At 47.0% G+C, this 16,909-nt stretch overlaps 1 protein-coding gene across 2 annotated transcripts in view; it reads right to left on the bottom strand.

Moving 5' to 3' along the window:
- The window catches only part of cass4 (Cas scaffold protein family member 4), a 37,811-nt gene extending 27,192 nt beyond the window's left edge, over positions 1-10,619 (bottom strand). For both annotated transcript variants that reach the window (XM_014168443.2, XM_014168444.2), the window contains exon 1: positions 10,212-10,619. In XM_014168443.2, the coding sequence (XP_014023918.2) occupies positions 10,212-10,217 (6 nt within the window). In that variant the 5' untranslated portion in view covers positions 10,218-10,619. The remainder of the gene's footprint in view (positions 1-10,211) is intronic.
- Between the last annotated feature and the right edge of the window lie 6,290 nt (positions 10,620-16,909).

Genomic DNA, 16,909 nt, shown 5'->3' with positions numbered 1-16,909 from the left:
TTGGGGATCATATTTAGGCAGCCATTTCCCCACTGTGTTTTGTGGGATCTTGTTTTTTGTGTAGGTGCCTGTTTGCACTTCACTGTCTTCACGGTTCGTTTGATCATTTATTGTTTTTGTATTTTGCTGAAGTTTCACGTTATAATAAAAATGTGGAACGCAACTCACGCTGCGCCTTGGTCCAATCATTACGACGAGCGTGACACCGCCAACCCCTCTTTTTACGCTACTGCTACTCTCTGTTCATCACATATGCATAGTCACTTTCACCATATCTACATGTACATACTACCTCAATCAGCCTGACTAACCGGTGTGTGTATGTAGCCTCGCTACTTTTATAGCCTCGCTACTGTATATAGCCTGTCTTTTTACTGTTTTATTTCTTTACTTACCTATTGTTCACCTAATACCTTTTTTGCATTGTCGGTTAGAGCCTGTAAGTAAGGTCTACACCTGTTGTATTCAGCATTTCACTGTAAGGTCTACAACACCTGTTGTATTCAGCATTTCACTGTAAGGTCTACAACACCTGTTGTATTCAGCATTTCACTGTAAGGTCTACTACACCTGTTGTATTCAGCATTTCACTGTGAGGTCTACTACACCTGTTGTATTCAGCATTTCACTGTGAGGTCTACTACACCTGTTGTATTCAGCATTTCACTAAGGTCTACTACACCTGTTGTATTCAGCATTTCACTGTGAGGTCTACTACACCTGTTGTATTTGGAGCACGTGACTAATACACTTTGATTTGATGTTGTCCTTTGGCATGTGTGGTGTTGTTGGGGAGGGGTGAAGACCTTGACCGGCGCGGGGCGCTTGTTGGGGAGGGGTGAAGACCTTGACCAGCGCGGGGCGCTTGTTGGGGAGGGGTGAAGACCTTGACCAGCGCGGGGCGCTTGTTGGGGAGGGGTGAAGACCTTGACCGGCGCGGGGCGCTTGTTGGGGAGGGGTGAAGACCTTGACCGGCGCGGGGCGCTTGTTGGGGAGGGGTGAAGACCTTGACCGGCGCGGGGCGCTTGTTGGGGAGGGGTGAAGACCTTGACCGGCGCGGGCGCTTGTTGGGGAGGGGTGAAGACCTTGACCGGCGCGGGGCGCTTGTTGGGGAGGGGTGAAGACCTTGACTGGAGCGGGGCGCTTGTTGGGGAGGGGTGAAGACCTTGACTGGAGCGGGCGCTTGTTGGGGAGGGGTGAAGACCTTGACTGGAGCGGGCGCTTGTTGGGGAGGGGTGAAGACCTTGACTGGAGCGGGGCGCTTGTTGGGGAGGGGTGAAGACCTTGACCGGCGGGGCACTTGTTGGGGAGGGGTGAAGACCTTGACTGGAGCGGGGCACTTGTTGGGGAGGGGTGAAGACCTTGACTGGAGCGGGGCACTTGTTGGGGAGGGGTGAAGACCTTGACCGGCGCGGGGCACTTGTTGGGGAGGGGTGAAGACCTTGACCGGCGCGGGGCGCTTGTTGGGGAGGGGTGAAGACCTTGACCGGCGCGGGGCGCTTGTTGGGGAGGGGTGAAGACCTTGACCGGCGCGGGGCGCTTGTTGGGGAGGGGTGAAGACCTTGACTGGAGCGGGGCGCTTGTTGGGGAGGGGTGAAGACCTTGACTGGAGCGGGGCGCTTGTTGGGGAGGGGTGAAGACCTTGACTGGAGCGGGGCGCTTGTTGGGGAGGGGTGAAGACCTTGACTGGAGCGGGGCGCTTGTTGGGGAGGGGTGAAGACCTTGACCGGCGCGGGGCACTTGTTGGGGAGGGGTGAAGACCTTGACTGGAGCGGGGCACTTGTTGGGGAGGGGTGAAGACCTTGACTGGAGCGGGGCACTTGTTGGGGAGGGGGTGAAGACCTTGACCGGCGCGGGGCACTTGTTGGGGAGGGGTGAAGACCTTGACTGGAGCGGGGCGCAAGCTGGGGAGGGGTGAAGACCTTGACTGGCGCGGGGCGCTTGCTGGGGAGGGCTGAAGACCTTGACCGGCGGGGGGCGCTTGCTGGGAGAGGTGACTCTCAAACGGCATCATCCAAATCCTCTGCTTCCTCCTCTGTAGTGAATCAAATAAAGAGATATACTGTTATAAAGACACACAGAATTACAGTTGACTAAATTTACTAAACGACATTACTGTTCAGTGGCCTCTCCAATGGCCCTGAGAGTTTAGTGGCCTCTTCAATGGCCCTGAGAGTTTAGTGGCCTCTTCAATGGCCCAGAGAGGTTAGTGGCCCCTCCAATAGCCCTGAGAGTTTAGTGGCCTCTCCAATCGCCCTGAGAGTTTAGTGGCCTCTTCAATGGCCCTGAGAGTTTAGTGGCCTCTTCAATTGCCCTGAGAGTTTAGTGGCCTCTTCAATCGCCCTGAGAGTTTAGTGGCCTCTTCAATGGCCCTGAGAGTTTAGTGGCCTCTTCAATGGCCCTGAGAGTTTAGTGGCCTCTTCAATCGCCCTGAGAGTTTAGTGGCCCCTCCAATGGCCCTGAGAGTTTAGTGGCCTCTCCAACAGCCCTGAGAGTTTAGTTGCCCCTCCAATGACCCTGAGAGTTCAGTGGCCTCTCCAAAATTACAAGGATGAAACTTAGAACAGAAAACAGTGAGCTAATATGAATCATATATAATTCCAAAGTAGTTATTGTCTAACATTGAAATGACTTTTTACATAGGCCTGTGTAATCTAAATCCAAAGCACAAACAGCAGACAATTTATAACAAAAACCAAATCCTTAATAAATTAGCTTTTATAAAGTCATGAAAATAATTTACTTACAGATCTGAAAGTGGATCCAATCCTTTTTAGAAAGAAATCTTCGTCAGCCGAGTGGAAAACCTCTGTCCAAATCGCTCCCCTGAGCTGAGTCAGTCTCCAGTATTTTATTCAAAGCTCCTATGTCGGTTTAACCCAACCCTAGAGCGAGAAGCATCCCACTGCTGGCTTGCTTCTGAAGCTAAGCAGGGTTGATCCTGGTCAGTCCCTGGATGGGAGACCAGATGCTGCTGGAAGTGGTGTTGGAGGGCCAGTCAGAGGCACCCTTTCCTCTAGTCTGAAAAAAAATATCCCAAAGCCCCAGGGCAGTGATTGGGGACATTGCCCTGTGTAGGGTGCTGTCTTTCGGATGGAATGTTAAATGGGTGTCCTGACTCTCTGTGGTCACTAAAGATCCCCTGGTACATATTGTAAGAGTAGGGGTGTTAACCCCCGGTGTTCTGGCTAAATTCCCAATCTGGCCTTTTTTACGGTCAGCTAGTCATCCCTCCTCTCCCCTGTAACTATTCCCCAGGTCGTTGCTGTAAATGAGAATGTGTTCTCAGTCAACTAAAAAAAACTTAAACTTTTATTAAAACACATTGAATAACAGATAGTCCTTACTGCTATTAGCCCATAGAAACACATTGAATAACAGATAGTCCTTACTGCTATTAGCCCATAGAAACACATTGAATAACAGATTACTGCTATTAGCCCATAGAAACACATTGAATAACAGATAGTCCTTACTGCTATTAGCCCATAGAAACACATTGAATAACAGATAGTCCTTACTGCTATTAGCCCATAGAAACACATTGAATAACAGATAGTCCTTACTGCTATTAGTCCAAGAAACACATTGAATAACAGATAGTCCTTACTGCTATTAGCCCATAGAAACACATTGAATAACAGATACCTTACTGCTATTAGCCCATAGAAACACATTGAATAACAGATTACTGCTATTAGCCCATAGAAACACTTTGAATAACAGATAGTACTTACTGCTATTAGCCCATAGAAACACATTGAATAACAGATAGTCCTTACTGCTATTAGCCCATAGAAACACATTGAATAACAGATTACTGCTATTAGCCCATAGAAACACATTGAATAACAGATTACTGCTATTAGCCCATAGAAACACACTGAATAACAGATTACTGCTATTAGCCCATAGAAACACATTGAATAACAGATTACTGCTATTAGCCCATAGAAACACATTGAATAACAGATTACTGCTATTAGCCCATAGAAACACATTGAATAACAGATTACTGCTATTAGCCCATAGAAACACTTTGAATAACAGATAGTATTTACTGCTATTAGCCCATAGAAACACATTGAATAACAGATTACTGCTATTAGCCCATAGAAACACATTGAATAACAGATTACTGCTATTAGCCCATAGAAACACACTGAATAAAAAACGAAAGGAAGTTTGTTCTGAAGTGTCTGTCCAATATCTGAGAGATAGAAGAGAGATCAGGAAACTTAATATTGTTGTATTTAACCCCTTATTTTAGGCACTAAACTATCTCCATATATACAAAAGTATGTGGACACCCCTTCAAATTAGTGGATTCCGCTATTTCAGCCACACCCGTTGCTGACAGGTGTATAAAATCGAACACACATCCATGCGATCTCCATAGACAAACATTGGCAGTAGAATGGCCCGTACTGAAGACCTCAGTGACTTTCAACTTGTCACCGTCATAGGATGCCACATTTCCAACTAGTCAGTTCATGAAATTTCTGCCCTGCTAGAGCTGCCCTGGTCAACTGTAAGAGCTGTTATTGTGAAGTGGAAACGTCTAGGAGCAACAACGGCTCAGCAGCGAAGTGGTAGGCCACACAAGCTCACAGAATGGGACCGCTGAGTACTGAAGCGCGTAAAAATTGTTCGTCGGAAGGTTCATGAAATGGGTTTCCACGGCCGAGCAGCCGCACACAAGCATAAGATCACCATGCGCAATGCCAAGCGTCGGCTGGAGTGGTGTAAAGCTCGCTGCCATTGGACTCTGGAGCAGTGGAAACGCGTTCTCTGGAGTGATGAATCACGCTTCACCATCTGGCAGTCCGACGGACCAATTTGGGTTTTGGTGAAGATGGTGAAGAGTGATTCATCACTCCAGAGAACGCCAATGTTTGTCTATGGAGATTGCATGGCTGTGTGCTCGATTGTATACACCTGTCAGCAACGGGTGTGGCTGAAATAGAATCCACTCATTTGAAGGGGTGTCCACATACTTTTATATATATATAGTGTATCTACTGTCTGTGATAATGATACATTTATCTACGGTCTATGATAATGATACAGATGTCTACTGTCTATCATAATGATACCTACTGTCTATGATAATGATACAGATATCTACTGTCTATGATAATGATACAGATATCTACTGTCTTTGATAATGATACAGATATCTACTGTCTATGATAATGATACAGATATCTACTGTCTATGATAATGATACAGATATCTACTGTCTATGATAATGATACAGATGTCTACTGTCTATCATAATGATACCTACTGTCTATGATAATGATACAGATATCTACTGTCTATGATAATGATACAGATATCTACTGTCTTTGATAATGATACAGATATCTACTGTCTATGATAATGATACAGATATCTACTGTCTATGATAATGATACAGATATCTACTGTCCATGATAATGATACAGATATCTACTGTCTTTGATAATGATACAGATATCTACTGTCTATGATAATGATACAGATATCTACTGTCTATGATAATGATACAGATATCTACTGTCCATGATAATGATACAGATATCTACTGTCTATGATAATGATACAGATATCTACTGTCTATGATAATGATACAGATATCTACTGTCTATGATAATGATACAGATACCTACTGTCTTTGATAATGATACAGATATATACTGTCTATGATAATGATACAGATATCTACTGTCTATGATAATGATACAGATATCTACTGTCTATGATAAGGATACAGATACCTACTGTCTATGATAATGATACAGATATCTACTGTCTTTGATAATGATACAGATATCTAGTCTATGATAATGATACAGATACCTACTGTCTATGATAATGATACAGATATCTACTGTCTATGATAATGATACAGATATCTACTGTCTTTGATAATGATACAGATATCTACTGTCTATGATACTGTGATTCCCTGGCAGAGATAAACAGTCTCACCGTTTTAATACGGATAATATTGTTTATACAGGGGATTACACCAACAGTAAATATGCAAACAGCACAGTTAGGGGGAGAGAGTGGGAGGCAGAGGGAAAGAGAGAGCAAAGGTCATTTTTACAGACCTCACTTCCTGCCCTATCACACACACACAGTGGTTAGGTAGGACGAGCTGTGTGCGTGACATACTGCAGTTGTCTGTGAGAACATTGAACAGAATATATATCGCATCTCTTTACCAAATAAATATCCAGCTCTAAGAATTTGGCATTACACCAGTCTTCAAAAAAAGGTTTTCGTCATACAGTATGAATGAATTATCAGAAAATGAAGTTCTACTGAATCAGTGAGGTCATCAGGAAGTGTTCTTGTACTGGATGGAGAGTCCCCTTCTGACCCATGAACCAAAACAAAGGAGACAGAGTGGCTGCTGGGAGACAGACTGTCTCCACTGACGCTGAAACGCAAACTGACGTGACCTCCCTGAGACTCACTGGTATTTCCTGTATCAACCGCTGAGAACTATGTCACAAACCGAATATCCCAACGATGGCATCAAGGACAATTCTGGACACATAACGATACAGAGAGAGAGAGAGAGCAGACGCTGTGCTTTAGTAGTAAACTGTAGTACTGTAGTAACCAGGGTTAGTAGCTGTATACTGTAGTACTGTAGTGACCAGGGTTAGTAGCTGTATACTGTAGTACTGTAGTAACCAGAGTTAGTAGCTGTATACTGTAGTACTGTAGTGACCAGGGTTAGTAACTGTATACTGTAGTACTGTAGTAACCAGGGTTAGTAGCTGTATACTGTAGTACTGTAGTGACCAGGGTTAGTAACTGTATACTGTAGTACCGTAGTAACCAGGGTTAGTAGCTGTATACTGTAGTACTGTAGTAACCAGGGTTAGTAGCTGTATACTGTAGTACTGTAGTGACCAGGGTTAGTAGCTGTATACTGTAGTACTGTAGTGACCAGGGTTAGTAACTGTATACTGTAGTACTGTAGTTCTGTAGTAACCAGGGTTAGTAGCTGTATACTGTAGTACTGTAGTAACCAGGGTTAGTAGCTGTATACTGTAGTACTGTAGTAACCAGGGTTAGTAGCTGTATACTGTAGTACTGTAGTAACCAGGGTTAGTAGCTGTATACTGTAGTACTGTAGTAACCAGGGTTAGTAACTGTATACTGTAGTACTGTAGTAACCAGGGTTAGTAACTGTATACTGTAGTACTGTAGTAACCATGGTTAGTAACTGTATACTGTAGTACTGTAGTAACCAGGGTTAGTAGCTGTATACTGTAGTACTGTAGTAACCAGGGTTAGTAACTGTATACTGTAGTACTGTAGTGACCAGGGTTAGTAACTGTATACTGTAGTACTGTAGTAACCAGGGTTAGTAACTGTAAACTGTAGTACTGTAGTGACCAGGGTTCGTAACTGTATACTGTAGTACTGTAGTGACCAGGGTTAGTAACTGTATACTGTAGTACTGTAGTAACCAGGGTTAGTAACTGTATACTGTAGTACTGTAGTAACCAGAGTTAGTAGCTGTATACTGTAGTACTGTAGTGACCAGGGTTAGTAACTGTATACTGTAGTACTGTAGTAACCAGGGTTAGTAACTGTATACTGTAGTACTGTAGTGACCAGGGTTAGTAACTGTATACTGTAGTACTGTAGTAACCAGGGTTAGTAACTGTATACTGTAGTACTGTAGTGACCAGGGTTAGTAGCTGTATACTGTAGTACTGTAGTAACCAGGGTTAGTAACTGTATACTGTAGTACTGTAGTGACCAGGGTTAGTAACTGTATACTGTAGTACTGTAGTAACCAGGGTTAGTAGCTGTATACTGTAGTACTGTAGTAACCAGGGTTAGTAACTGTATACTGTAGTGACCAGGGTTAATAACTGTATACTGTAGTACTGTAGTGACCAGGGTTAGTAACTGTATACTGTAGTACTGTAGTGACCAGGGTTAGTAACTGTATACTGTAGTACTGTAGTAACCAGGGTTAGTAACTGTATACTGTAGTACTGTAGTAACCAGGGTTAGTAGCTGTATACTGTAGTACTGTAGTAACCAGGATAGTAGCTGTATACTGTAGTACTGTAGTGACCAGGGTTAATAACTGTAGTATTGTAGTACTGTAGTGACCAGGGTTAGTAACTGTATACTGTAGTACTGTAGTACTGTAGTGACCAGGGTTAATAACTGTATACTGTAGTACTGTAGTGACCAGGGTTAGTAACTGTATACTGTAGTACTGTAGTGACCAGGGTTAGTAACTGTATACTGTAGTACTGTAGTAACCAGAGTTAGTAGCTGTATACTGTAGTACTGTAGTGACCAGGGTTAATAACTGTATACTGTAGTACTGTAGTAACCAGGGTTAGTAGCTGTATACTGTAGTACTGTAGTAACCATGGTTAGTAACTGTATACTGTAGTACTGTAGTAACCAGGGTTAGTAACTGTATACTGTAATACTGTAGTAACCAGGATAGTAGCTATATACTGTAGTACTGTAGTAACCAGAGTTAGTAGCTGTATACTGTAGTACTGTAGTGACCAGGGTTAGTAACTGTATACTGTAGTACTGTAGTAACCAGAGTTAGTAGCTGTATACTGTAGTACTGTAGTGACCAGGGTTAATAACTGTATACTGTAGTACTGTAGTAACCAGGGTTAGTAACTGTATACTGTAGTACTGTAGTAACCAGGGTTAGTAACTGTATACTGTAGTACTGTAGTAACCAGGATAGTAGCTGTATACTGTAGTACTGTAGTAACCAGAGTTAGTAACTGTATACTGTAGTACTGTAGTAACCAGGGTTAGTAACTGTATACTGTAGTACTGTAGTGACCAGGGTTAGTAACTGTATACTGTAGTACTGTAGTAACCAGGGTTAGTAACTGTATACTGTAGTACTGTAGTAACCAGGGTTAGTAGCTGTATACTGTAGTACTGTAGTAACCAGGGTTAGTAGCTGTATACTGTAGTACTGTAGTGACCAGGGTTAATAACTGTAGTATTGTAGTACTGTAGTGACCAGGGTTAGTAGCTGTATACTGTGTTTTCATGAGCAGCATTGACAGCTTCTGCAGCTTATCTCCTGCTACCGTCTGGTTTTATTTAACTACAGACTTCCTGACCTCCTGCATCTTCTGCTTTTACCGGTGGCCATGATCACACACACACTACGACAAGAGAAGACGAAGACAGACAGAGGGACACAGACCCTGACAGACAGAGGGACACAGACCCTGACCGAGGACACAGACCCTGACAGACAGAGGGACACAGACCCAGACAGACAGAGGGACACAGACCCAGACAGACAGAGGGACACAGACCCAGACAGACAGAGGACACTGACCCTGACAGACAGAGGGACACAGACCCAGACAGACAGACAGAGGGACACAGACCCTGACAGAGGACACTGACCCTGACAGACAGAGGGACACAGACCCTGACAGACAGAGGGACACAGACCCAGACAGAGGGACACAGACCCTGACAGACAGAGGGACACAGACCCTGACAGAGGGACACAGACCCAGACAGACAGAGGGACACAGACCCTGTCAGTACATAGCGCTGCTGTCTCATTCCAACTTGTAATCCTCTCACCAGCAGCTACAGAGCTTCACGCTTTTAAAACACTTGAGATCAGCTGCGAAGCTCCAGAGATCTGGCTTTAGCTGTTAGTTGGTTCAACAGCGTGTCTTCATACACAGCTTCTGAAGCCTGGTGTCTGTACCAAATACAACCCTCCCTATGAAGCCTGGTCAAAAACTATGCAGAGGACAAGGCTGTCAGTTGGGGACACAACTTTTGGATCTATTGGACTTCTCAAAGCCTGGCTTCTATACATCTTCTAAAGGCTGAGGGTTTAATGAGGCTCATAAAAGGCTGAGAATCTCTCTGACAAGAAATACTCTCGTATTACAGAGCTGGGGGGGGAGTTGGGGTAGAGGGGTGAGGGGCATGGAAATAGGAGGTAGCTACTCGCTGACACAGCAACTCAAAGTGAAATCGAAGCAGGTGGTCTACAAGCAAACATTCCTTTCAGAACGGCACAACATAAACTAAGGCAATGAATGAATGAATGAACCAGCGACTGGAAAGAGCAAAACACACAAAATGTCTACATAGACTTCAAACACTAGATAACCGGTTGATTTACATTGCACAAAATGATCAGTTGTCAAAGTGCTGGACCGTACCTCCATATTGAAAATCCTCCGTATCCAGCAACTCGGGAAAAACAGTTGTTAGTTTAGTAGTCCAGTTCACAGGTCCTCCTCTATACCGTCAAACATAACTAGGGGGTTTTGTCTGTCTGCTTGTCTGTCTATCTGTCTGCTTGTCTGTCTGTCTGTCTGTCTGCTTGTCTGTCTATCTGTCTGCTGAATCCAGTGTTTGACTTGAGTAAAAACACACTGGAAGTTGAGGCAAATTTTTTTTTAACAGCTTGAGTTCCTGCACCTCTTGTAGAATATCGGCCTAGACCTAAAATATATACAGTACGGGCACCAATTTCAGTTCAAGCAAGAGTGATGTCCTGTCTGTGAAGCAGGGCTGCGGTGATTGTCCCTCTCTCCCTCTCTGAAACACACTGTGTGCTTGTCACAGAGCCCCAGACCCGTCACCGAAGGGGCAGGACGCTCAGCGGCTTTGACAGATGGGGTTTCCTGGTTTCTCAATGGCTGGATGAAGCACCCCTCTCTCCTTGGCCACACCCTCATCCCTCTAACTCACCCCGCTAACTCACCCCTCAACCCGCTAACTCACCCCTCACCCTGCTAACTCACCCCTCACCCTGCTAACTCACCCCTCACCCTGCTAACTCACCCCTCACCATGCTAACTCACCCCGCTAACTCACCCCTCACCCTGCTAACTCACTCCTCACCCTGCTAACTCACTCCTCACCCTGCTAACTCACCCCTCACCCAGCTAACTCACCCCTCACCCTGCTAACTCACCCCTCACCTCACTAACTCACCCCTCACCCTGCTAACTCACCCCTCACCCAGCTAACTCACCCCTCACCTCACTAACTCACCCCTCACCCTGCTAACTCACCCCTCACCCCGCTAACTCACCCCTCACCCTGCTAACTCACCCCTCACCCTGCTAACTCACCCCTCACCCTGCTAACTCACCCCTCACCCCGTTAACTCACCCCTCACCCTGCTAACTCACCCCTCACCCTGCTAACTCACCCCTCACCCCGCTAACTCACCCCGCTAACTCACCCCTCACCCAGCTAACTCACCCCGCTAACTCACTCCTCACCCCTCACCCAGCTAACTCACCCCTCACCCCGCTAACTCACTCCTCACCCCTCACCCACACCTCACCCCGCTAACTCACCCCTCACCCTGCTAACTCACTCTTCCACTCTTTTTTCCACACCAGAGACCGTAACTAGCTCATGAGTGTTTCTAAAGCAGAAGTGTGTCAGTTGGGTTGTATGGTTTACCATCTTCTGTTCCATCCAACCAGAGGGGGTTTCATTCTTCGATATTTTCATTTCCCCTTTTTTTTACTCAGTTTCATTCCTCTGTTCATCTCGGAGGTTTATTCATTTAGGTTTTTTTTGTTTGAAAGTCCTGGATTCTTCAATCTCTAGTCTTAGAGGATAATATAACAAGTTGTCTGGGATTTGACTGACTGGGTTGGGGGATATAATTGGGTTGGGGGGAGATGACTGGGTTGGGGGTATGGGGGAGATGACTGGGTCGGGGTATATGAGGGTTGGGGGTATGGGGGATATGACTGGGTTGGGGGTATGGGGGATATGACTGGGTCGGGGGTATATGACGGGGTTGGGGGTATGGGGGATATGACTGGGTTGGGGGATATGACTGGGTTGGGGGTATGGGGGATATGACTGGGTTGGGGGTATATGACGGGGTTGGGGGTATGGGGGATATGACTGGGTTGGGGGTATATGACGGGGTTGGGGGTATGGGGGATATGACTGGGTTGGGGGTATGGGGGATATGACGGGGTTGGGGGTATGGGGGATATGACGGGGTTGGGGGTATGGGGGATATGACTGGGTTGGGGGTATGGGGGATATGACGGGGTTGGGGGTATGGGGGATATGACTGGGTTGGGGGGATATGACTGGGTTGGGGGTATGGGGGATATGACTGGGTTGGGGGTATATGACGGGGTTGGGGGTATGGGGGATATGACTGGGTTGGGGGTATGGGGGATATGACGGGGTTGGGGGTATGGGCGATATGACTGGGTTGGGGGTTATGACTGGGTTGGGCGTATGGGGGATATGACTGGGTTGGGGGGATATGACTGGGTTGGGGGTATGGGGATATGACGGGGTTGGGGGTATGGGCGATATGACTGGGTTGGGGGTTATGACTGGGTTGGGCGTATGGGGGATATGACTGGGTTGGGGGGATATGACTGGGTTGGGGGTATGGGGGATATGACGGGGTTGGGGGTATGGGCGATATGACTGGGTTGGGGGTTATGACTGGGTTGGGCGTATGGGGGATATGACTGGGTTGGGGGGATATGACTGGGTTGGGGGTATGGGGATATGTCTGGGTTGGGGGTATTGGGGATATGACTGGGTTGGGGGTATGGGGGTTATGACTGGTTAGGGAGTATGGGGGATATGACTGGGTTGGGGGATATGACTGGATTGGGGGTATGGGGGTTATGACTGGTTTGGGGGTATGGGGGATATGACTGGGTCGGGGGTATGACTGGGTTGGGGGTATGGGGGTTATGACTGGGTTGGGGGTATGGGGACATGACTGGATTGGGGGTATGGGGGATATGACTGGGTTGGGGGTATGGGGGATATGACTGGGTTGGGGGTATGGGGGATATGACTGGGTTATGGGTATATGACTGGTTTGGGGGTATGGGGGATATGACTGGGTTGGGGCTATGGGGGATATGACTGGGTTGGGGGTATATGACTGGGTTGGGGGATATGACTGGGTTGGGGGTATGGGGGATATGACTGGGTTGGGGGTATATGACTGGGTTGGGGGTATGGGGTATATGACTGGGTTGGGGGGATATGACTGGGTTGGGGGTATGGGGGATATGACTGGGTTGGGGGTTATGACTGGGTTGGGGGTATGGGGGATATGACTGGGTTGGGGGTTATGACTGGGTTGGGGGTATGGGGGATATGACTGGGTTGGGGGTTATGACTGGGTTGGGGGTATGGGGGATATGACTGGGTTGGGGGTATGGGGGATATGACTGGGTTGGGGGATATGACTGGGTTGGGGGTATGGGGGTTATGACTGGGTTGGGGGTATATGACTGGGTTGGGGGTATGGGGGATATGACTGGGTTGGGGGTATATGACTGGGTTGGGGGTATGGGGGATATGACTGGGTTGGGGGTATGGGGATATGACTGGGTTGGGGGTATGGGGGATATGACTGGGTTGGGGGTATATGACTGGGTTGGGGTATATGACTGGGTTGGGGGTATGGGGGATATGATTGGGTTGGGGGTATGGGGGATATGACTGGGTTGGGGGTTAAGACTGGGTTGGGGGTATATGACTGGGCTGGGGGTTATGACTGGGTTGGGGGTATATGACTGGGTTGGGGGTATGGGGGATATGATTGGGTTGGGGGTATGGGGGATATGATTGGGTTGGGGGTATGGGGGATATGACTGGGTTGGGGGTTAAGACTGGGTTGGGGGTATATGACTGGGCTGGGGGTTATGACTGGGTTGGGGGTATATGACTGGGTTGGGGGTATGGGGGATATGACTGGGTTGGGGTATATGACTGGGTTGGGGGTATGGGGATATGACTGGGTTGGGGTATATGACTGGGTTGGGGGTATGGGGGATATGATTGGGTTGGGGGTTTATGACTGGGTTGGGGGATATGACTTTTCAATGTTACCCCCCTCCTCCGATACCCCCCCCCTAAGTCACTCTGTATAACATAATCTGCTAAATGACTCACATGTTATTTATTTTTTGTTACCATCACTTGTTGAGCCCCACATTTTCTAGCAAAAATTAAAAATTAAAAAAAATTGTGCCTGTTGTTCGTTATTTTGGCTTTAATAAGTGTCACAAATCAGTTTGCAAACAATGTTAAAATAAATATCAATCAGAGTAAAGCAGCTCCAATATACAGGTGTTTCAGCCCAGCTCAGTGCTTTCTGTGGTGGTGGGGCAGCCAGAGGAATATACAGGTGTTTCAGCCCAGCTCAGTGCTTTCTGTGGTGGAGGGGCAGCCAGAGGAATATACAGGTGTTTCAGCCCAGCTCAGTGCTTTCTGTGGTGGAGGGGCAGCCAGAGGAATATACAGGTGTTTCAGCCCAGCTCAGTGCTTTCTGTGGTGGAGGGGCAGCCAGAGGAATATACAGGTGTTTCAGCCCAGCTCAGTGCTTTCTGTGGTGGAGGGGCAGCCAGAGGAATATACAGGTGTTTCAGCCCAGCTCAGTGCTTTCTGTGGTGGTGGGGCAGCCAGAGGAATATACAGGTGTTTCAGCCCAGCTCAGTGCTTTCTGTGGTGGAGGGGCAGCCAGAGGAATATACAGGTGTTTCAGCCCAGCTCAGTGCTTTCTGTGGTGGTGGAGGGGCAGCCAGAGGAATATACAGGTGTTTCAGCCCAGCTCAGTGCTTTCTGTGGTGGTGGGGCAGCCAGAGGAATATACAGGTGTTTCAGCCCAGCTCAGTGCTTTCTGTGGTGGAGGGGCAGCCAGAGGAATATACAGGTGTTTCAGCCCAGCTCAGTGCTTTCTGTGGTGGAGGGGCAGCCAGAGGAATATACAGGTGTTTCAGCCCAGCTCAGTGCTTTCTGTGGTGGTGGGGCAGCCAGAGGAATATACAGGTGTTTCAGCCCAGCTCAGTGCTTTCTGTGGTGGTGGAGGGGCAGCCAGAGGAATATACAGGTGTTTCAGCCCAGCTCAGTGCTTTCTGTGGTGGAGGGGCAGCCAGAGGAATATACAGGTGTTTCAGCCTATAGCTCAGTGCTTTCTGTGGTGGTGGAGGGGCAGCCAGAGGAATATACAGGTGTTTCAGCCCAGCTCAGTGCTTTCTGTGGTGGAGGGGCAGCCAGAGGAATATACAGGTGTTTCAGCCCAGCTCAGTGCTTTCTGTGGTGGAGGGGCAGCCAGAGGAATATACAGGTGTTTCAGCCCAGCTCAGTGCTTTCTGTGGTGGTGGGGCAGCCAGAGGAATATACAAGTGTTTCAGCCCAGCTCAGTGCTTTCTGTGGTGGTGGGGCGAGCCAGCAGAAAATACGTAGCGTTGCGCCGTGATTGGCTCAGTGTTCCGTCACTCATGTGGACACTACGTCACCGCCAAGTCTAAGGGTAGAGATACAAAATTCTAGCCCCTTGTGTGCTAGCCACAGAGTTACATTAGAAGTGCCCATCCAAGAAGGCCATTGGCCACAGATAAAATGATGTCAAATCACGTTATATCTACAGTAGCTTTGATTGGACTGATCATGTCAACATCCTACTTTCAAAACCTTAACTAGCAGTCATCATTATGAATGAAGTCGACAACCTACTGGATAATCCTTTTTAATCCTTGTGATATGAAGAGAAATAACGAAGAGAAATGACAGATAAAACATATCGTTGCTCATCGGCCATTAGACATAAACATTACACAACAAGTTGGAAATCGGAAATTCAACAATGAGTGGTTTGGATGGAATCAGTGGCTAACTGCAAGCAAGGCAAAGCAATCATTAGCCTGCTATTCAATGCAGTGGCTGTGTGGTCCCAAGTCTAAGATTAAGGGTCTCTTTTCCTAGTTTAAAATGATAAACATTCAACATTGGCCATGCTGTCAATGAAGCATGATTTGTGGTAAGGTGTAAGGACAGCTTTACGTAGGCCTTAACAGTTTGTGGGCATCGCTTGTCACCGTTATAGTGCAATTCATGTATTGTGAAGTGTTGTGGCTTTGCTGGCATGTTTCCCACCAAGACTTACATGAGAAAATTTGACACTCATGTCAGGTTATATTGTGGTATGAGTCAGAACAGAATAACGCTGTGGGTTTTCCTGTGTAAATGTGCTAGCACCACTGACTAAACAGTAAACATCAGTCTACTGTGAAGTCCCTATGTGCTCAGCTTAAACCACTGACCACAGCAACAGCCAATCACTGAGAAAGCTGCGGTCTCCTGCATCAGTGAGGTCTGTTAGCTCTCTCTGTTTCTCCACCTAACACCCACAGCCCAACTTTATGACGTCGCTTCAGCCAAGTGATGGCTACCCATCCACATCGCTTCAGCCAAGCGATGGCTATCCATCCACATCGCTTCAGCCAAGCGATCCATCCACATCGCTTCAGCCAAGTGATGACTACCCATCCACATCGCTTCAGCCAAGTGATGGCTACCCATCCACATCGCTTCAGCCAAGCGATCCATTCACATCGCTTCAGCCAAGTGATGACTACCCATCCACATCGCTTCAGCCAACTGACGTTTCTTCGCCACCATGAGTCCCAACGATTTCTAATCATTGGTGCCAGAAACCGACGGGTTGGGCAAAAGCTGACCTACATGATGACTTTTTCATCTTTGATACTCCGATTTGTTAAGACAATCCAATCGCTGATGAATTTGTGTACAACGCCCCTGAATTTGAAGTCACACAAAAACTTCTAGGATGGCAGTTTAGACTGAACAAAACATTAAGAACACCTGCTCTTTCCAAAACAGACTGACCAGGTGAAAGAGGGGTGAATTTGTGACATATTTAAGTACCTTTGAACAGGGTATGGTAGGAGGTGCCATGTGTTAAGAACTGCAACGCTGCTGGGTTTTTCCATGCACAACAGATTCCCGTGTGTAGAAAAGAATGGTCCACCACCCCAAAGGACATCCAGATAATTTGACACAACTGTGGGGAAGCATTGGAGTCAACATGGACCAG

Source organism: Salmo salar, chromosome ssa22 (assembly GCF_905237065.1).
Source record: "Salmo salar chromosome ssa22, Ssal_v3.1, whole genome shotgun sequence".
NCBI lineage: Eukaryota > Metazoa > Chordata > Actinopteri > Salmoniformes > Salmonidae > Salmo > Salmo salar.
Note: the sequence above shows the minus strand (reverse complement) of the source record. Positions and strands in the feature narration are given on the sequence as shown.